Here is a 21,425-nt window from a genome sequence, read left to right on the forward strand (position 1 = left end):
ACCAGCAGGTGAGCTTAGTGTGGCGTTGCCATGGCGATACCTGAAGCTGATCAGGAAGTCAGAGAGAAAATCCACAACCTGGAGTTTATTGATCAAAACATCAACTCCAAAACGCAGGAAGAGACATCTGGGTCAGAACCAGAGCCAGAACAAGATCAGAACCGGAACCAGAACCGGACCAGGTTCTGTTTGCTCCTTTAGCTCTCAGAAACAGAAACAAACAGTAACAGAATAAATATGAAAAGAGCAGAAAAGATTTTCTTTATTTAACAATCCTAATTATTCGTTGCTCTAATTTCTCCTCTGATCAAAATAAAACATAAAAGCTCATGGCTGCAGTTGACCTCTGACCTTTTAGCTTAATTTTTAAAGCAAACCTGCAGCTTGGACTTAACTTGATCAGAAACCAGAAATAAAAGTTCAACAGATTCAAGATTTCAACTTCAGAGTTCAACGTTATGATGAGCCAAACGTTTCTGGTGGCTCTGCTTCGCTCGACGCATCTTCATCATCATGATCATCATCATCATCATCTTCATCATCATCTTCATGATCATCATCATCATCATCAGCGCTGGCGCCGGAGAGCAGACAGGAAACAGAAAAACAAGAAGAAGTTCCCATTTCATGCACGACTTTCGTCCTTTTACAAAAAACAAACAGTTTTAAAAGTTATTTCAAAATCCCCTGGAAGCGAAGCTGTCAGAGGCGGTTACCACGGTAACGCCACAGTTTCAGCTTCTGTACCTGGTTTTCCTCCGGAACAAAAACAAAAATCACAGAAGGGAAAAATATCTCGACTCCCTTGGAGTCCAAACAAACGTTTGGTCCTGAAATGATTCCAGAGGTTTTGGTGCTTTTCTTCTTTTCTCCCTGATTTCTCTCCAGAACCAGAACCAGAACCACAACCAGACCAGGTCGGGTTTCACCCTGGAACCAAACAGGAAGTAGGACGGGATGAGTTCTGACGCGTTCACAGTGTTCAGGAAAGTTCTGGACGAGTCGCCCAACGGCCGACATCATGACTTCTGCTGACTGAGGAGGCTGGGGTCAAGGGTTAAGGTCGGGATCACATGGTCCCCCAGGGTGGTCAGCCACCAGGAGGGGGCGCCGTCAGGCAGATTTATTGCTAGAAAGGTTTTGTTTTAGGTCTGGGAGGTGATTGATGGATCGGGTTTCTGAAGAACCGGTTGGAGGATCGACCGACGGGCCGTTTGGGCTCCATAGCAACGCAGCTGAAACGATTCCTCCAACCACAGAATTGACATTATTAAAATCCCTCTGGGTAAATTATGTGCCTGGAGATTTGGTTATGTTTCGTTATTTAGCGCACCGTCTTCCAGCTCAGCGCTCTCACTTCCTCTGAGTTGTTGCTAAGTGCTAATGCTAGCAGCATGACGTCCCATTTTTAACTTTGTTCCAGGATTTCATTGGTTTATGATCATGTCTGGGGTTTTGTTGTTTCTTGGATTAACTGTCTGGATGTCTGGAGTCCAGCAGCCGTTAGCCTGGTGGCGGTGAAGAGCGCGGCAGGTGCATTCATGCAGCTGAGTGGAAACACTGAACACTGCCGTCGCTAACACAGAAGCTATAAATGAGTTCATCCATTAAACTTACTGGAGATGAACCTATAAACTGTCCTATGGTCTTTGTGAGGCTGCTGGTTTATTATTAAATTAAATATAATTTCAGATTTTTGTATAATTTTGTCCGGGTTAACTTAAAAATTTTGCTATTATTGTTACGGTTACATTTTTTAAACTACAGAAAAGTATCGGTAGGGAAGCGTAAATATGAAAAATTGGGCCGATATCTGATATTAATACTGCTGTTATGGTCGAATTTACCAGAAGCTCATCAAATATTTACCGGATTACCCATTAATGGTGAGAATAATCGATAGAATACTGGATGACTAATAATCGCCAGCCGCAGTGCAGAGTGATGTCACAATGTCCAGGGCGGCCATCTTGCTTCACCAGTGTGTTGAGCCCGGGTCAACGAATATCTGATATTGATTATTGGGTTTTAATTGGTTCCCGTATGATCCCAGCAGAGAGGAGATCGGTTCTGACCGACAGGAAGTTGGCCTGAGTGAGGTCATACAGGGTCAGGGGTCACTGTGAGCTGTAGGCCAGCGTGACACTGTGTTGGGGTCGGAGGTCAGAGGTCACCGGCGCTGCGGGCTGAAGACGGGGAAGGCCAGCGTGACGTTGAGCGAGTCGTTGTGCTGGACCAGCGATGTGTGCTGGTAGTGCAGAACCAGCTCCTTCAGCGACCCGTACAGGTTGTACGGCTCGGCGAACCCGAAGCCGGTGCCGGTCTTGTTGATGACGCAGTGCTTGACCTCGCCGTCCACCCTGAGGGGGGAGAGAGAGAGAAACAGGTGAGGGAGGGAGCCTGGAGCCCACAGGTGGGTGAGCAGGTGGGGGCGGGGCTTACACCACGGAGCAGGCGTAGCAGCCCGGCTTGCTGCTGTCCCGGACCAGGAAGGTTCCGTCCCGCTTGCCGCGCAGCAGGCCCTCAGCCTGCAGCCGGTTCATGTTCCCCAGACGCCACAGCCGCTCGTCGTGGTGAGGAAGGTCCTCCTCGTCCTCCACCGTGCTGTACTCACTGCGGACAGCGGCAGGACGGGTCGTCATGGAAACGCCACCAACACCACTCCGGTCTCATCAAAACATTTTTCTGACATTAATATTTCTGTTGCTACAACCAATCTGGCTAACAGCCTCTCAGCTTCTGAACTCCTAGAGAAACTGTGTGACCTTTGACCTTCAGTTTCAATCTGGTTTTTAAAGATATTTCTGTCAATCTTCAGTAACCTTGTTAATGTCTGACCAGGTGGTCCGTCTGTTTTTAGACCCAAATGTTTCCTGTCTTTTCACGCTCTCTAACTCTTGGTTTCTGATTCTTCTTCTCTGGCCTAAAAAGAGTCAAAGCGTCTCTAATAATCGGGTCGGGTCGGGTCAGAACTCACTCCTCTGGGGTCTCGGGGTCCAGCCACTCGTTCAGCTTCCTCTGCCGGACTCCTTTCTGGGTCAGCCACCTGGAACAAACACACGGCTGTTAGAGTCGACTTCCTGCCGCCGCCGGTGCTTCCTGTCTGGGGGCGGGGCTTACATCAGGTACTGGTCCCGGGTCTTGCGGAGCTGGATCAGGTCCGGTTTGATGCTGTTCATCTTCTTGTCGATCTCCCGGTTGTCGGCCGCCTGCTTCTTCAGGTCCACCTCCAGGTGGCGCTTGCTGTCCACGATCTCGCTGATCCGAGACTTCAGCTTGTCGTAGTTCTCCATGATCCTTCAGAGAGAACCCAACCGGGTCAGAACCAACCGGGCCAGAACCCAACCGGGCCAGAACCAACCGGGTCAGAACCAACCGGGCCAGAACCCAACCGGGCCAGAACCAACCGGGTCAGAACCAACCGGGCCAGAACCAACCGGGCCAGAACCCAATCAGGTTAGAACCCAACCTGGTCAGAACCAACTTGGTCAGAACCAACCGGGCCAGAACCAACTGGGCCAGAACCCAACCGGGTCAGAACCAACCAGGCCAGAACCCAACCGGGTCAGAACCAACCAGGCCAGAACCCAACCGGGTCAGAACCAACCGGGTCAGAACCCAACCAGATCAGAACCAACCGGGTCAGAACCAACCGGGTCAGAACCCAATCGGGTTAGAACCCAACCAGATCAGAACCAACTGGGCCAGAACCCAACCAGATCAGAACCAACTGGGCCAGAACCCAACCAGATCAGAACCAACTGGTCAGAACCACAGATGTTTCTGTACTCGATACTGAAAGAAATTCTAGATGGGTTATTGGTGACAGTGGGACTGATCTATTCATTCTAGTTCTATGATTTATGCTCTGAAAGATAAATAATTATGTTTTTTCTCGTCTTTTATGTTAAAGCAACATAAATTATAATTGTGTACTTATACTAACCATTATCACAGCCTGAAATGAATTTAAATATCATGAAATGTATTTTATTTTGAAAACCCAACACCATCAGTTCCTTCCTGCAGCTGATCATTGGCTGTTTACAGGCTTTTATTTTGGTACAATAAGTTTCATGTAACACTAACCTGACTCTGGTGTTGGGATGAAAATATTTTGGAGATGAAAACATTCACCGTAAACAGACGGGTCACCGTAAAGAGACGGGTCACCGTAAAGAGATCGGTCACCGTAAAGAGACGGGTCACCGTAAAGAGACGGGTCACCATAAACAGACCGGTCACCGTAAAGAGACCGGCGGACAGAAAACAACGGCAGGACTACCTATAAGAAACGATGGATACTGATACGATGGCAGGAATATTTTTCAGGTTCTGAGCTGCAGGTTTAGAACCGAATCGTTCTAACTGAATTCATCAGCTGGTCTGTTCTTCCAGCTCATTCTGTAGCCATAGCAACCCAGCCTCCAGTGTGTGTGTGCTGCAGGTGGTTGCCATGGTAACAGCCCACCTCTGGATCTCCTTGTCGTTGCCCTCACGGCGGAACTTGTCGATGTACTCCTTGCTGAAGCGCTCCTGCGTCTGGCACTGTTCCTCGAAGATCTTGATGGTCTCGTTGAAGGCCTCGATGGCGGTGCGCTTCATCTGGATCTCCTGGGGGGGGGACAGGGGTTAGACACCGTCCTCAGCGCCGGCTGCGCGGCGTCCTGCCGAGCGTACCTGCGACGTTCTGGTGTACTCCTCGTACAGCCGGTCGTACTCGCGGTTCTTCTCCTGGTACTGCAGGTGGTACTCGTGCAGCTTCTTGCCCACGGCCTCCACGCTGTCCTCCTTCACCACCTGGTCCTGAGGGGCGACACGGCCGGCCAATCAGAGGGGCCGCGGCGCCGCAGGCTGCGGGGCGGGTGGGGACACCTACCTGCTGGTGCTTGGACACCGGGTAGAGCAGCTTGACGTCCAGCTTGGGGTTGTACTGGGCCAGAGACTCGTGGCGGTAGTGGTTGATGAGCTCCACCACCGAGCTGAAGGTCAGCGGGTCAGAGAAACCGTACTTCCCCTCCCGATGGAAGATCTTGATCAGCTTGTTGTTGCCTCCCTTCCTGCAGGCAGAACCAGAATGTTTACTGTCCCAGCAGCAGGGGGCGCCACCGCTCTGCCGTATCAGTCAGCCAAGTTTATTCATATCTGACGTTTGAGCAACAAAACAGAGTTTTACATCCTAAAAACACTAAAAAGCAACAAAACATTTCTCCAGGAGCATCAGAGGGAAGATTGATGTTTCACTTGTTATGTTTCAAATCATTTTTCTACAGTTTTATGGACGTTTGTTCCAGATTTATGATGCATAGAAGCTGAATGTTGGTTCTGGTTCTGCATCAGAACCAGAACCAGCAGGTTGATCCAGCAGCAGATCTTTAATCCGTTCAGTGATTTACAAACTACTAGCAGTTTAAAGTCTCTCAGTGAAGGAATGTAGAACAGGGTGGTGTCTCTATCTGCCTGGTTCTAGTCAGGACTCCAGCAGCAGCGTTCTGGACCGTTGGTTTATCAGTCAGACACTTCTGCTGGAGCATCTAAATCAGAGGTGGTCAGTCCTGGTCCTGGAGGGTCGGTGTCCTGCAGCTCTTAGAGTCTCCCTGGTCCAACAACCTGAATCCAACAGCTGAATCTCCTCCTCAGTGCAGTCGGGCCCTCCGGAGAACCGGTCGGGCCCTCCGGAGTTCTGCTAATGACCTCATTATGTGACTCAGGTGTGTTGAAGTAGAGAAACGTCTAAAGGTTGCAGCAGACCGGACCTCCAGGCCTGGAGTTGCCCCCCCCTGCTCTAGATGCTTGTGAATGGGGTTCAGAGCAGCAGCAGCTGATCGGGTTTCTGGTGACGAAATCAGATCAGACAAACTCCAGAAAGTAAATGACAACCAGAATTTATTAAACTTTGCTTCAAACTGGGAGAAAATGAGTTCAGCTCAGTTATAATAAACTTCTGGGAAATTATTCTGACTCTTTGGATCTGAAGATGTTTTGGAAAGAATCTATAAAAAAGGAAGTTGGTTAGAATCCAAACTGTTTTTATATTTCAGCACATTTTGTTCTGATGGGAAGAAAAATGAGAAGCTGTTCTCGGGTTTTCATGAGTCGTCTCAGGCAGATAAACCGAACGGGTCCATAAGGTCAGATCTGCAAATTCCAAAACCACCTCAGTGCTGCCCTCTTTGGGTGGAACAGTGGCTACTGCAGCTTCATTTTCCTATTGGTTGTTTTTTTCCAAAAAGTCACTATATTTGTTATTAATCTTCCTTTTTAATGAGTCTGTAGTTTATTTGGTAGCTTTTTCTCAAAAAAGAAAAAAAACTGTCTTAATATCTTTTGCCAGTAACTTTTTAAAACAATTAAAGTAAAAAAAAAAATGTTGTGAATTGCTTTTATTTATTTATTTTTTTAGAAAAAATGCAACCATCTGCCAAGCCCCCCTATACCAGCCCCCGCCCATCAGATTCTCCTGGCCCCACCCCTTCACTGTGGGGGCGGGGCTAAGTTACATATTAAACATTCAGAATGAAGATTCCCCAGAAAACAGCAACGTGACGGAGAATAAAGACCTGAACGCCCCAGTTCAGAACTGATTCTGACTACATTTACAAAACTGATGAGAACTATAAATAAATAAAATAAAATCCCAAATTAAACTCATTTTTGATGCTCAGTTGTAAAATAACTCCTGATGCAGAAGAACTGTTTCCATGAGCGTTAAAATAACCTGAAACTGGACTGGTAAAAACAACGTCTGACTGAAAAGACGTTGGGGTAACAGTCGGTTTGATGGGTATCGGGGCGTGGGAGGTAACGGGTCGTTACCTGAGGGTCAGGGTGTAATCTCCGTGCATCTTGGTGGAGGCGTCCCGCACCAGGAAGGTGCCGTCGGCGGTGTCTCTCAGCTTCTCGTTCACCTCCTCCCTGCACAGACAGATGGACAGACGGACAGTCACCCTGGGGTCTCTGCAGACCCCCGCCCTCTCAGAGGACAGGTATGTCTCACCTGGAGATGTCCCCCCAGTACCACTCGGCGTCCTGCAGGGAGATGCTGTTGTTGAAGCTGCAGGGGGGAGCAGCAGTGGAGGCCTTCACTGGTTTGGGAGGCAGAGCTGCAGCAGAGGGAGAAGAAAAACGATGAGAATGATGGAAGAGGCCGACGACGCATCGCAGCGTCTCCGGGAAGCTAACATTATCAGGTTTGTTTCTGGAAATGAGAAAAGGCAGCTTTTGCTTTCTGTTCAGTTTTAGTCAGTTTTCTGCTGACGAGTGATCAGAGATAAAACCTCAGATCATGTGGCAGGAAGTTGAACATGCAGATAAAATTTGTCTTCAGGATGCTGGAGGTTTTTTTACTCATCCTTTAATCACTTTGTGCCGGGAACTTTAGAACAACTCATTCTGAAACAAACATTTCGTTTGCTCTAAAAACAGCCAGAGGAAAATCTCCATCTGATGTTCTGACTGCTGGATCACTAAAAACTGCTTTACTTTGACTGGTCCACACACGTTTTATTCAACCAGGTTGTTGGTTAGAGACAGGAATTGAAGCTCAGATCTCTACAGAAGTTATTTTGAGTAGTAACCATGGTAACCAGCGATAAATCGTCTCTGCTCAGATCATCAAGATCAGGGGTCACCAATCTCAGTCCTGGAGGGCCGATTGCATCCAGCACGTTTTATTCTCTCCCTGGTGACACCAACAACCTTTTCAGCATGTCGATGTTCTTCTTAGGCCGTCTAACGAGCCATCATCACATTCAGGTGCGTTAAACCAAGGAGACACTAAAACATGCAGGAGGCCGAGTCTGGGGACCCCTGATCAAGAAGATCTGAGCTCTGATTGGAGGAGAAAGTCAGAGACATTTCCTCGGTCCTGAAGCCTTAGTAACCATGGTAACATCCAGTTCTCACGACAATTCTGAGCAAACTGTAAAATGTTGCAATGTCGCGTTTCTATCTACACATCTGGAGCAAATCAACCAGGAAACAGAGTGTGATGTCAGCAGATGTTGACATGAGGCTGGTTTTCTGAAGTCGGTTTGATGCTGAGTGGACAGCTAACTGGACACTAACTGGACAGTATTCTGGACGCTAACTGGACAGTATTCTGGACGCTAGTTGTCCTGCTTTGTTGGTCACCAAATTGTCGCTTTGAAATGTAAAACATAAAAATATTCCAGTTTTAGTTACTGTAACATTTCTGCTTAATGGTGATAAATTCACCAACATTAAAAATAATTTGACATTTTCCACCAGAATCAGATTTTGTGGTCAAGTTTGAAGAAGTCAGACAGGAAGTCAGACAGGAAGTCAGACAGGAAGTGGGCGTCTTAAGGCTTTTTTTTGGAGCAACAGTGAAAAGTTTGATTCTTTCTTTAAGCTGTAAAAACCAGATGAAATGTTTATTTTGGGAATCCTGATCAAATGATGACATCAGCCAAACGAGCCGGTAACCATGACGACGGCAGTGCTGATGCTGCGTCACCTGATTGGAGCCAGCTGAACCCATCAGAGCGCCCTCCGCAGCCCCTACCTGGTCTCTGCATGTTAATGTAGCACAAGATCTGGTCTCGGCCCAGTAGCGGTTCCGACCGGGTTCTGCCCCGCTGCTCCCGGTCCATGACGGCTCTCGGGTAAAACGACCCCCCCTCTGCAGATTCAGCTCTGACACCCGGATGTCAGCCCCTCCAGGTTCTGGTTCTGGTTCTGGCAGCAGGGTGAGCGGCTGAGCTGCAGGTCAGAACCAGGCAGCATCTCTCCGTTCATCGGCGCTGAAGCTTCCCCTCCGTCCGCCTGCCTCCATCTCTGCCTCTGTTCAAAGATCGGCACAGCAGCTTGGAGATGTGTGACATCACCGCCGGCCTCGGCCAATCACACGCAGGCAGGGATATCACCACGGCAACGCCCCCCACCCTCCTCCTCCGCAGCATCATCTGTCACCGCCGGGATGGATGATGTCATCGATTCAGCTAGTGGTCTGACCGACTGAACGAGGGACGAGCAGAACCCTCACACACACACACACACACACACACACACACACACACACACACACAGTGTGACACACACCTATAACACCTATACAGTTATATATGGAATAGCTTGCCTTTTTACCCAAACAGGCCCGAAGGTGTTTTATACCAACACAGTAACACACACACAGTAACACACACGCAGTAACACACACGCAGTAACACACTCTGAGGTTCCACCTGAGCGGCTGGATGGAGCTGCAGCTCCACCTGTTGGTCAGAACCTGAAGCGGTCCGGCTGATCTGGACAGAACCAGAAGTAGAGAGACCAACAGGTGGCGCTGAAACAGGAAGTGAACTCCTGCTGCTTCCTGTCCCCAGATGAGGAAGTGAACTGTGGCGGCAGGAAGCCATCAGCGGTCAGGTGACCGTCATCCTTTAATTTTTACCGACAGCATTGATTAATCAGTAAATTGGTCTGTTTAGAGTCTGAATTCTCCAGTTATTGATTATTTACTAAATTAGTTGACAAGAATTGTAATTATCGATTCATTACAATTTATTACATTAAATCTGATTTCCATTTAATCAGAATTGATTGTTGTTCATCGGTTTCTCTGGATTAAATTGGATTATTTTAGAGATTATCTGTAGGATTAAATGTAATTAATACAGCATGGATGTTTGTGTAACGGCGCCGGGCGTCAGAACCAGAACCTTCCCGAGAGTCCAGTCCCCTAACCTGAAGCAGCTCCAGACTTTGGCCTTTAACAAAGTTTAAACGGACATCCAGAGAAGAAGAAAACGTCCGGCGGCCATGTTTGTGTCTGAGCTGCAGCACCGCCGGCTGCAGCCAGGGGGCGACGAGTCCCAGATAAACTGCTTTAACTTTGTTTATGAAATAAGAAAGAGAAAAAGATGCTGAATAAAACCCAGATTATAGTGACCAGTGTGAGCCGGACCAGAACCAGAACCGGGATCAGGCGGAGTTACCTGGTGCTGCTTGGGTCATGTTGAGTTCGCTGGTGATCAGAACCTCCAGAACCTGAACCAGAGGATCCAGAGCGGAATCGGACCTGGACAGAACAACAGAGACCCGGTGAGACCCAGCGGTACCGTTAGGACCTGCTGGAAGGTTCTGGGTTCAGGTACCGACCCAGCAGGCTGCCTGAACAGAAGCGGGCTGAAGTTCTCGGCCAGAACCCGCGGGCTCAGCTGGTTCCTGGTGCCGTGCAGACAGAGCCGGGCCAGGTGCCGGACCACGCTGAGCAGGGTCAGACCGAACTGGGCCGGGCAGGCCGGCGAGCTCGCCACGCCTCGCAGAACCTGCGCGCACTCCTCCGGGTCCCGGACCTCTGTGGACAGAACCAGGGACATTAAAATGGGTCAGAACGTTTCACCAGCCCCTGACTGACAGGAGCGCCGGCCGGCCCGGTTCTGATTCTGCTGACCTTGGACGGCGTGGATCATGTCGGCCTGCAGCGAGGCGGGCAGGACCGGACCGGGCAGGTCCTGCAGGAACCGGACCACCCCGTCACACAGCGACGGCACGTCCAGCTGCTCCGGCTCTGAACACAAACACACCTCAGTCAGACGGAACCGAGCGGACCGCAGCCGGGCCGCAGGACGGGTTCTGGTTCCTCACCGGTGTCGGCCAGCTGCCTGGTGTCCAGAACCCCTCCGCTCATGCTGCGGTACAGAACCGGGCTGTCAGAACCTGCAGAGACACACAATATCAATCTGATGACCAGACGCTGAAAGGTCCAGTAGAGACTGGGTTCTGTTGGTTCTGAACAGTTCCACAGAGAGATCCGGCTCGGTGGAGCAGCAGAACCGGGTCGGCTGGGGCCTACCTTTGGTCTCTATGAGCTCCATCAGTCTGCTGAGGAGTGGCGGCGCCGTGTCTGGAGGGCCGAACTGGTCCGGCAGGTCCGGCAGAACCAAACCTGAGCAACAAACACAGAGTCAAACATGGAGGTTCTGGAACCCAGATGAGAGGCGCCATCTGGTCCAAAAAGTTCTAACAGAGAACTTCTGCACAAACATAGCCAGGTTCTGGTTCTGGCGGCTCGGTTCTGGACCCAGATCTCCGACTTTCAGGCAGCAGATGCTAGTAAAGCCGAGCCGAAGCTGCTGATGAGCCGTTAGGATTCTGATCAGTCCTCTGTGGGTTTGCAGCTAATGCTTTAATATAGCTAATGCTAATGCTTTAACATAGCTAATGCTAATGCTTTAACATAGCTAATGCTAATGCTTTAACATAGCTAATGCTAATACTTTAACATAGCTAATACTTTAGCATAGCTAATGCTAATGCCTTGGCATAGCTAATGCCTTAGCATAGCTAATGCCTTAGCATAGCTAATGCCTTAGCATAGCTAATGCTTTAGCATAGCTAATGCCTTAGCATAGCTATCACTAATGCCATAGCATTAGCTAATGCTAGCTGTTCAGTTAGCGATGTCCAGAACTCTTAGGATGTTCAGAAAGTGAAAAGTTTCTGACGAGTGAAACAGAATCGAACTGAATAATGAAGTTATGGGGATGAAACCATTTTGCTGCTAAAACGACCCGGAAGGAACCAAACGGATCCAGATGAACCGGCAGAGCGGATCGATAAAACGACGAGTCTGAATGAGCTGCTGATCCTGGGAGATATGAGGAGGAGGCTGACGAAGCTCTCCTCGTCTCCATGGAAACAAAATGCAGCTGCTGGTCATTGAAAGGCAGAGAGCTAAAACCTGCAACACGTTTGTTTCTGAGAGGAAACCAGAGGAAGAAGAGCCGCAGTTCTGTGAAACAGGCAGGTGATGACAGTAAGCACACACACACACACCGACACACACACACACACACACACACACACACACACCCACACACTTCCTGTGCTGCACCGATGACAGCAGAAAACAGTCGAGTTGTGTTCCGTCAGCTGGGACGGTCCGGATCGCTGCAGAAGGTTTGATTGGACCGGGCCTCACAGAGAATCAGAACCAGGAAATTGGACTCACCCTCTGACTCTGAGTCGGTCCTCACGGACGCAGCGGACGGCGGTCTGGGTGGGCGGGGCTTCGGCGTGGGCGGGGACATTCTCTTCCTGCCGACAAACTCCACGTACGTTCCTGGGAAGTCGCCTTTCTCCTGCCAGAACCAGAACCAGAACCAGAACCTGACTGAGCGGTTCCAACCCAAAATCCATTTTACTGCTAATTTATGGAACAAACAGATATGAGACATATGACACTGATGGATTTCATCCTAAACTTCCCCATCAGGTCATTTTAGGAGCAGAAGCAGCTGGATGTGTTTAAACACAATAATCCATAAATCAATAAATCACATAACAAGCTCAATAATTTCCATTTTGATTAATTATTGTTTTTCTCTTTTGACTAAAACAGGACGATAAAAGTCTAGAGTTTTACAGATAATTTATTTCATTTGTTTTGTTTGTTTAATTTGGATTATTTTAAACATCTTAATGTTCCAAAGTTAAATGTTCATTAGAATTAAAAAGATTTTTTTCCCATTATATTACTGGAAAACCGTAATATTTCAATTTATCACCCAGTGAAGTTTATTATCGAGTGTCAGATTTACAGGCGTACCGGAAACGATCAAACACAAAGGTTCCCGCTGGAACTGTTGAACAGAAAGAGAAAAATGTGATTAACTGTTAAAATGTGTTAAAGTCCCAGTCTGACTAGAAACTAATAAAAAATGTGTAATTTTCTAGATTTTATGACCGATAGAGATTTCTTTCTTTTCACCAGAATAAATAAAGTTATGCAGAAATCTTTGGGTATGAATAGTTATGAGCTGCGTTAATGTTAGTAATTTATCGTCATGGCAACATCAGAGTCCAGAAAAATCCCAAAGGACTGAGTGGAAACTGATTGTCTTTAATGACGTCGTCTCAGACTGAACACTGATGACATCATCTCAAAGGTTAAAGGTCACAGACAGAGAAACCGGCCCTGGCAGAGTTGTGGCGGGTCAGAACCGGTACCTGCGTGGTCTCGTTGAAGCCCGGCAGCCAGCCGATCTCAGACGGCCGCTCCTCGTCTCCGCTGCCGCAGCCCAGTGCCAGCAGCGCCCCCCTGCTGACCAGCAGCATGTCCCCGACGCGCAGGTCGATGTCCTCCTCCCGCTCCTTCTTGTAGTCGTACAGCGCCCGGTACTGGAAGCCCTCGGAGCTCATCCCGGCGCCGGTCCAATATGGCTTCACAGCTCGAAGCAAAAATCAGCTCTGGGTAGAAAACGGTAGAAAAATACGTTCCTGTGACGTCCTGAGAGCTTCTAGAGGCAAGAAGAGAGTAAAGATGGCGTCTCCAGCTGCGCGCGCGTCTCTCCGCTCTCCATGTCATCCCTCCTGCTGCGCCCACCGCCGCGCCGTCACACACGCAGCTTCCTGCTGCATCAGCTGGAGGCCGGCCGCGGTCACACGACACATCTGAGGGGGACACGACGCCACCTGGAGGCTGGAGGACAAACTACACGTTACAGGCTGCTGCAGGTTAAAGGTTATAGGTTACAGGCTGCTGCAGGTTAAAGGTTACAGGCTGCTGCAGGTTAAAGGTTATAGGTTACAGGCTGCTGCAGGTTAAAGGTTACAGGCTGCTGCAGGTTAAAGGTTAAAGGTTACAGGCTGCTGCAGGTTAAAGGTTAAAGGTTACAGGCTGCTGCAGGTTAAAGGTTACAGGCTGCTGCAGATTAAAGGTTACAGGCTGCTGCAGGTTAAAGGTTAAAGGTTACAGGCTGCTGCAGGTTAAAGGTTACAGGCTGCTGCAGGTTAAAGGTTAGAGGTTACAGGCTGCTGCAGGTTAAAGGTTACAGGCTGCTGCAGGTTAAAGGTTAGAGGTTACAGGCTGCTGCAGGTTAAAGGTTAGAGGTTACAGGCTGCTGCAGGTTAAAGGTTACAGGCTGCTGCAGGTTAAAGGTTACAGGCTGCTGCAGGTTAAAGGTTACAGGCTGCTGCAGGTTAAAGGTTACAGGCTGCTGCAGGTTAAAGGTTACAGGCTGCTGCAGGTTAAAGGTTAGAGGATACAGGCTGCTGCAGTCATCCAATCAGAGCCCTCTCAGATTCAGCAGACTAATCACTTCCTGTCTGTGTTTTTTTGCTGCTGCAGCCTCAGCGTTTCCTCAGGACGTCGTTTAGCTGCTCAACTCTTTGAACGCATCAATTCTGATTTATGACGACCTGCTGATCCAGAACCTCTATAATCTCTGACGCAAAACACCTGAAGAAGACAGGAAGACCTGCTCCCGTCTGATTGGCCGTTGAAGTTTCAGCTGTTTTCAGTCTGAAACGGTTCAGCAGATTCTCAGCAGTGGAAAAATATCAGTTTGATAAAAGATAAAACATAGAAACTCACAACTTCCTCAAACTTAATACATGGAAAGAAATAAAAGTTATTTTTCTGTCATTAAAAGCCAGATTGTGGCAGAAATTAGGAAACTGAGTGGGTTTCATATTTTCCAGTTGTTTTATTAATATTCATGGTCGTCATTTGCTGAGTCATCACAGCGTCGCTGATAGAAAACAAGTAGAAACATGTGAATCACTCAGTTTAGAGGAAGTTATTTTATTTAGGAGAAACGTCTGTGGGGTTCGACAAACATCGACTCGACTGTTGGATCAAAACATTTTCATAAAACTTTTATGATCAAATTTTAAATATTTTGATGTTTTCTGAACCTCTCCAGCTAAAATTTTTTTTTATGTTCTAAAAGACCAAATTCAGAAAAATAAAACTTTTCATGACTCAAATAAAATCACCCAGAAAATGATTTCTTTGTTTTTAAATCTAAAAATAAATGTTCATTTTAATTACTTTCTTTTAAAATAAAACATGAATACTTTATTGGAAAACCAGGTTTTTCCAGCTGTATTTATGTTTTCAGGCGGCAGGAGGAAACAGGCTGACCTCTGACCCCTGACTTGTATTTTTTCAGGAACTAGAACGTTTTATTTGAGCCATTTAAACATTTTATTAATTATTGTCTTGTAATAAATTTGGAAAACAAAATGAACAGCAGGAAAAAAAACCACTGAAATTTATTTGAATATTTCTAGTTTATGGTTTGTAGATTTTATCAGCTGCATCCTGGACATTTTTGACTTAATGCAATATTTATTTATATAACTTTTGCTGTACTGATGTAAATGCCATAAAATATGTTATTACAGCTTCCAGTATGTTGAAGTAATCTTTCATTTTTGTCATTTTTCCTTTAAGCCTTTGAAAGTAAACAGAGAAATTGTCACTCTTCCCCTTATTGGAGCAAAAATTAATTTTAATCAACTCTCAACCAAAATCAGGTTTTTATATTTCAACTGATTTTGATCAACTTGATTCAAAATGCCATGTTTGTGTGTTTAAATAGATAAAGATAATTAAATATGTTTAATTAATCAAAAATTAGTTTTAATTACTGGCAACTCAAATATTTTGTCACTAATATTTATATGGTAATGAATAGATGAACATGTAACTTATCTAAGGAACCTATTGCAAATAACTGCACAAAAAATGCACATTTTAGGGATGGGAAATATACTTACACAGTATAAAAATACAATAAATGATCTAATTTCGTCTCGAATTACAATAATAATAATAATTCTAAACACTGTTTCAAAAATACATTAACATTTGTTTTGATGGTGTGTAAAAAGACATTTTGAAAAATATTTAAGTATATTTCTAAAACGATCTTCCAATGAACTTATGTGTATTTTAGGCTATTAAATATGCGACTTAACGGACCATATTAATGCAAAACATACATTTATAGGGGCGTTTAGAAAAATGCGTAAATTAATTGCTTATAAAGCAACATTATAATAACTAACTCAAAATATTTCAAACTGATAAAATATTTAGTTTGTAACGAATCTGCGGTGATGAACAGAAAAAATTAACTCACCGTTTCTAAAGGCACATTTCGGCTTTTTAAAGTTCTTCACCTAAAAACAAGTTGAGGTTTCTGTTTTTACTGCAGGTCGCCGTGATGTTAACTGGATTTAGAAGCTAAAGCTGCTCTATGATGCAGCAGAATCAGGACAGAACCAGGAACCCGACCAGAACCGCTCCAGGAAACAGGAAACCAGCAGCTAACCGTGCTAGCTGAGGAAAACAGCTCTCAGTTCTTTACCTTTTTCACCAACCGAACCGTCCAGCAGATCGAACTCCGAACACCATGATGGGTACCGCCTCCACAGGTTCCCCAGAACCGAAAAAATCCGTTAATTTTGCGAAAATCCTCAGGATGGAGACGCTGGCAGATCGAAAGACCGTGTCCGTTCAGGTTGTCGACAGCAAACTGGCATCAAGTTCGTCGCAACACTCACTTCCGGAATAAACGGTCAAAATAAAAGCAGCCAAATAGATCACATCGTCAAATCCTTTAAAAATATTAGTTTCTGGTACGAAACTTGTCGTGTAGCAGATGAAAAATATAATTAGATCGCAGGTTTTTCATGAAACTTTATTTTTGCTATTAGACATTTGAGCAGAACCAAACGAGTCCGCCGAGACCTTCAATATAAAAGCTGCATGGGCGAGGATGTCGAGAAGCTTAGCATCACGATCAAACTGGGTTTTAAGTTGAAATATTACCAGTCATAATTGTATATATATATATATATATATACATATATATATATATATATATATATATATATATATATATATATATATATATATTTTTTTTTTTTTTTTTTTACTTTTTTTTTTTTACTACTGTTAATCCAGCATGTGCTGCGATGAAACGTTACAAAAACCAGATTAAAACTGGTCACGGGGGCTGGGCACTGACGTCACATCCGCTAACCTAGATATTAAAGCAGCGTGCAGGGCTGTCAGACAAAGGCGGAGTGGGGGGTTACTGTGTTCACTGAACCCAGGCTTTCCACAGCCGATGCGTGTGCGTGATTTGTGTCAGGAAAACTGGGAGACTCCTGCATCACGTGACTGCTGCTGCGGATTTTCCAGAACAAACTGTCTGCACATCATGCGGGGCTGTGCGTGCAGCTTCCGCCACCGCAGAGGCTGTTCATGGAAAAACAAGCTGCTTTGTTTATAACGGAGTCAACCATTAAGAAGTGTATTAATAAATGCATAAGAAATCATAAGACTAAAACCACATCTCAGCTTAACTCATTAATAGTACAAACAGATTCTCTAAAAATATTTAAATATTTATACAGGAGGAAACAAAGACAGCCAGAGATAAAACTGTTTATCAGGTTTTTAAGGAGTGAAATAAAACTGATCAGAATTCAGGGATTTATTCAGCAGAAACATCGATTCATCCAGGTAAAATTCATGGATCCATAAAAATCTCCCAGTCAGTGACGTCTGCCGGTTCGGTTCACACTCCTTCATCTCTGGTTCTGCTTCAAACTCCAGCACAACTCACTGAACCCGACCGTGTAAAGGCAATAACAGTCAATAGCCAACAGCAGTAATCTGGGTTATTGATCCGGTCATGGAGAGAGAAAAAAGCGGGTCTTTCTTTATTTTAACCACATCATTCATTCATCTAAAAAAGTCACAGTGAGTCACTTCCTGTTCTAAATATGTAGCCTGGAAACAAAACATGTAGCACATTTAGCCTGCTAACTAATATTCATTTAGCAAGCTAAATATATATTAAAACGAGTCCCTATTTTTCCTTGCATGCCGGGCTAAACAACGCCGCTAGTTGTCTCCTGTTTGGGTGGTTCTGTCCAGCCGGACCCGGTCTACATGCTGAAGATGTTCCCCAGCCGGTGGACGTCCAGGTGGATCCGACCCGCCAGCCGCAGCTCGTCCTTCAGGTGGCGCCCCACCTGCTCACAGTGCAGGACGTCACAGAACACCCAGATCTCCGCCCGCTCCCGCTGGATGTTGGCGTTGCAGGTCGGCAACCCGGCGCGGCGGACGCAGCGGCTCAGGCGGCGCCACGCCTGGAGGGACAGACAGACGAAGGAAGACGAGGCTCATCATCAGTTTCAGAAAATGTTTCCTGGAGACGATCACTGCAGGGAAACACGGACGGGTCGGATCAAAACTGGTTTTTATTTTATTATCTAAAACCGTCCAGCATCACCCAGGAACAAGGCCTCAGGATCACCTGACTCAGCAAAGGTCAAAGGTGAAACAGAGACGGGAAAACACTGAGTGGACGGAAATCTGACCAAAATGATGAACTCAGCGGAAAAAAACTGATAGAGATCCAGAATCCCAGCAGAAACGAACCAGCCAGAGTTCTGGTTCTGATCTGCTGGGTTTCATTTTTGATCAGGCAGACAGGAGGACACCAAAGCAGAAGGGGTTAAAAATAAAATCTCTCTTTTCATTTTATTCCAAATTCAAATTTCCTGACAAAATTACTAATAAAAAAGTATCTTAAAAATTGACTTATTTTAATAATTCTCTGTGTGAGTTGACCTGAAATTAACAGAAGCTGTAAAAATCCTTTACCCAACCAGATGTTGGTTCATGTCACCTAAACAAACCCAAGGAGTGAGCTGGTGAAAAACATCCAGATTTTTCAAAAATTAAATCTTCAAAAAGAGAAAAGTGGACAGATTTACGGCGCAGTGGGAGGAGCCTAACAGTCCCTGATGTCAGCTCAGTCCCACCTGGACAAGAAGCATCCAGGTGTTCAGAACATCTGGAGGGTTTGTGTGTTTCCCTCTAACTCAGGGGCCGAAAAACTCCAGGCCTCGACGGCCGCAGTCCTGCAACTTTTAGATGTGCCTCTGCTGCACCACCTGAATAGAATAATTAAGGCTCTGGAGAACTGATCTACACAAGGTGGAGGTAATTAAGCCATTTCAGTGTTTTGTACCTGTGGCACATCTAAAAACTGCAGGACTGTGGCCCTCAAGGACTGGAGTTTGAGACCCCTGCTCTAACTGAACAAACAAGAAGTAGGTCCAGTGGAAGCCCCGCCCCTGCAGCCGCTCACCTCCTCCAGGTTGCTGCAGTTCTGCTGGGTGATGACCCACTTGGCACGCTGGCGCAGGTGGAGCCGGTGGAGGGACACCAGGCGACGGAGACGTGAGGACAGAGACATGCGGCTCTGCAGCTGGACTCGGCTCTGGCGGGAGACGCTCCAGGACCTCCGGACTGCCGGGACCTCTCTTTCCGTCAGTGGTGCCCGGAGTTGGACACGAGCGGGAACGTCCTGCGTCCTGTCAGTAGTCCCAGGCTGATTCTCTGTGGGGACGCCCCCTGCTGGGCCGATGCGGGGAGGCGGTTTGGCCGGTCTGATGGGTCGGCGGTGGGCTGAGTCGCAGGGGAACCAGGGCCTGAAGGCGGCCGGCGGCCGGAGGGCCAGCGGCTCCAGCAGCCTCTGGGTCTGCTGCAGCAGGGTGGAGAGGCGCAGCGCCGAGCCGGGCTGGTAGTGCAGAACCACACGGTCCATCCAGAGGAACCGGGTCACAGGACGGACAGGACAGCGGTCCTCTTCCTCCTCTTCCTCATGACGGCTCAGACAGAGCCAGGCTGAGGAAACACACCGCTGCTTTTAGTTCACCCATAAAACACTAAGTTAGAGGCGAGCATTGTCTCATCGTTTATCCCAATAAATTTAATAGTATATTGAAATTTTGATTTAATGATGTTCAAAACACCCAAACTGACCGTTTGTTACTTTACATATTTTCTCCAGTTTACTCAGTAAAAATATCAATAAATGCTTATTAATTTGAAAATGTAATTAAACTGAGTTACTTTGAGCAGCTTAGTGACACTAACTGAACTTCTGTGTGTCGTAAAGAAGTGTATCACAAATAGTGATTCAATTCAAAAATATTTTATTGATCCCAAAGGAACATTAAATATGTTTTTCCAGAGCAGTGCCTGTGAGAGTATGAGCACCCAACTACCTAAAAATAGTTACGTTTTTATCGTCACTGTTATCATTATCAAATTATTACCGTAAAATATCGTGATCAAACTTTAAGTCCATATGACTTCCTATGAACTCGACTTTTACAAAAGAAGATTTACAAAATATTTTAGCTTCTATTTTATTTTTAGCCCTGCGGCAGACTGGCGACCTGTCCAGAGTGAACCCCGCCTCTCGCCCGGAACGTAGCTGGAGAGGAACCAGTAACCCTCCCGACCCCATTAGGGACGAAGGGTGTACAGAAAATGGATGGATGGATTTTATTTTTATTCTGGAGGGTCAGTTTGCTGTTGATGCAGAAATAAAAGCTAAAAACTCACAGCATCACACTTGTTTTAAAAACCCTCCACCTTGTGGCCGGGGTGGGTAATGTCAGGATGTTATATCGACAGTCAATATTTAAAAAATAAAGCTGGATGAGAAAGGTTTTGTAACACAGATAATCTAAAACGTAGGTGTTCACGAAAAAACCTGGGATATTTTTGTGAATATAGTAGATTTAAAAAGGCAGAAAACACAACAATAAACAGAGTATAACTAAACACACAGCAGATAATCCTTTCTCGTCTCTGTGGTTACAGCGGCTAAAATACCAGAAGCTCACTTTATCTTGTTTGGATTCCCATAACACAATATTTCTAATGTTGGAGTAGAACTGATTTTCAGCTGGAAACATTAATAATAAACACGATAACAGTTGCAAAAACAGCAACTCTGAAAGCTAACGTTTATAGCTTGTTTAGCCGTTAGCTTGCTAACAGATTATTATTGGCTCAGGAACAACCTTCATACGAGCCAAAAACAGTCGACATGAAGCTAAGCTGTTACAGAAACAGAGCAGACATGTTTTATTTTCATACACACCAGATCAACTTGGACTCTAGACACGAACCACCGACGACATGGTGGAAGTTGACGTCGCTTCATTGTTAATCTCGCGAGCTTTCCGTATTCCAGCAGCTTATCTCAACGGGGCCGCCATTTTGGAAAGGGCAAAAGAAGCAGGTAAATAACCTACGAGAACAGGTTAGCAGATTAAATAAAGAGTTTGGTTTAAAATCTCTCAAAGGCATTTTATTAGTTTAACTTTCAATAAAATTATGTTTAATATGCTTACTCTTTTCCAAGTATGCTATTTTTAGTAGGTGTAGTATTTGTAACTTGTTTTGTAAAATCTCTATTTGTTTTTTTTAAACAAAAAAACAAAACATGCATCTTTTCTTTGCATCACTTCGGTGCTGGTACACCTGTTGTCTCCACTGACAGACTATCTGTATTCTGTAATCCGGTGCAATTTCTGACAGCTTGTTTATAAAAATATGGCAGCAGTTTGTGGAAGCAGCTCAGATATAGCAGCCATGTCCGCTCTGGTTGTGTGTTCAGTTAACATTAAAGTTCCACAAATTCTCCCAGTCCAACCAGTTACTCATTCTGGGACTGTAGAACAGCGCCGCCCTGGTGGCAGCAGGGTGGTTCTGATTTATTCTTTAGTCTTCAGTCAGAGGTCTCTCTGGAATCACTGCATCAATGCTGCTACTGGAGGTTTTTCCTCAG

The 21,425-nt window shown here is 46.1% G+C and overlaps 2 protein-coding genes across 3 annotated transcripts; both read right to left on the reverse strand.

The window, feature by feature from the left end:
• Positions 1-65: 65 nt before the first annotated feature.
• LOC122828562 (phosphatidylinositol 3-kinase regulatory subunit alpha-like) lies at positions 66-16,320 on the reverse strand. 2 transcript variants are annotated; one of them, XM_044112205.1, is made up of 17 exons: positions 16,125-16,320; positions 12,976-13,447; positions 11,978-12,107; positions 10,820-10,912; positions 10,612-10,683; positions 10,418-10,534; positions 10,123-10,321; positions 9,960-10,042; positions 6,998-7,103; positions 6,817-6,915; positions 4,880-5,060; positions 4,681-4,806; positions 4,472-4,614; positions 3,121-3,297; positions 2,978-3,046; positions 2,443-2,613; positions 66-2,360 (listed from the first exon to the last, which is right to left on the reverse strand). In XM_044112205.1, the coding sequence occupies exons 2-17, from the start codon at positions 13,165-13,167 to the stop codon at positions 2,171-2,173; spliced, it is 2,148 nt and encodes a 715-aa protein (XP_043968140.1). In that variant the 5' UTR covers positions 13,168-13,447; positions 16,125-16,320; the 3' UTR covers positions 66-2,170. The 2 variants fall into 2 exon arrangements, with proteins under 2 accessions (XP_043968140.1, XP_043968141.1); XM_044112206.1 differs by lacking the exons at positions 9,960-10,042; positions 10,123-10,321; positions 10,418-10,534; ... (3 more) ...; positions 12,976-13,447; positions 16,125-16,320 and adding an exon at positions 8,528-9,589.
• A 923-nt stretch (positions 16,321-17,243) lies between these two features.
• Positions 17,244-20,843, reverse strand: zgc:101664 (uncharacterized protein LOC450064 homolog). Its single transcript, XM_044112208.1, has 3 exons — positions 20,736-20,843; positions 18,927-19,465; positions 17,244-17,919 (listed from the first exon to the last, which is right to left on the reverse strand). Exons 2-3 carry the CDS (start codon positions 19,383-19,385, stop codon positions 17,716-17,718), a joined length of 663 nt encoding a protein of 220 aa, XP_043968143.1. The 5' UTR covers positions 19,386-19,465; positions 20,736-20,843; the 3' UTR covers positions 17,244-17,715.
• Between the last annotated feature and the right edge of the window lie 582 nt (positions 20,844-21,425).

This window comes from Gambusia affinis, linkage group LG03, assembly GCF_019740435.1.
Source record: "Gambusia affinis linkage group LG03, SWU_Gaff_1.0, whole genome shotgun sequence".
NCBI classification, from domain to species: Eukaryota; Metazoa; Chordata; class Actinopteri; order Cyprinodontiformes; family Poeciliidae; genus Gambusia; species Gambusia affinis.

Coding starts and splice junctions, on each gene's coding strand:
- LOC122828562 (XM_044112205.1), bottom strand. CDS start 13,167: ATGAGCTCCGAGGGCTTCCAGTACCGGGCGCTGTACGACTACAAGAAG. Junction 10,535..10,611: donor CAGGCAGCTGGCCGACACCG/GTGAGGAACCAG, acceptor GTTTGTGTTCAG/AGCCGGAGCAGCTGGACGTG. Junction 2,614..2,977: donor GACCCCGAGACCCCAGAGGA/GTGAGTTCTGAC, acceptor CGCTGTCCGCAG/TGAGTACAGCACGGTGGAGG.
- zgc:101664 (XM_044112208.1), bottom strand. CDS start 19,385: ATGGACCGTGTGGTTCTGCACTACCAGCCCGGCTCGGCGCTGCGCCTC. Junction 17,920..18,926: donor ACTGCAGCAACCTGGAGGAG/GTGAGCGGCTGC, acceptor CTGTCCCTCCAG/GCGTGGCGCCGCCTGAGCCG.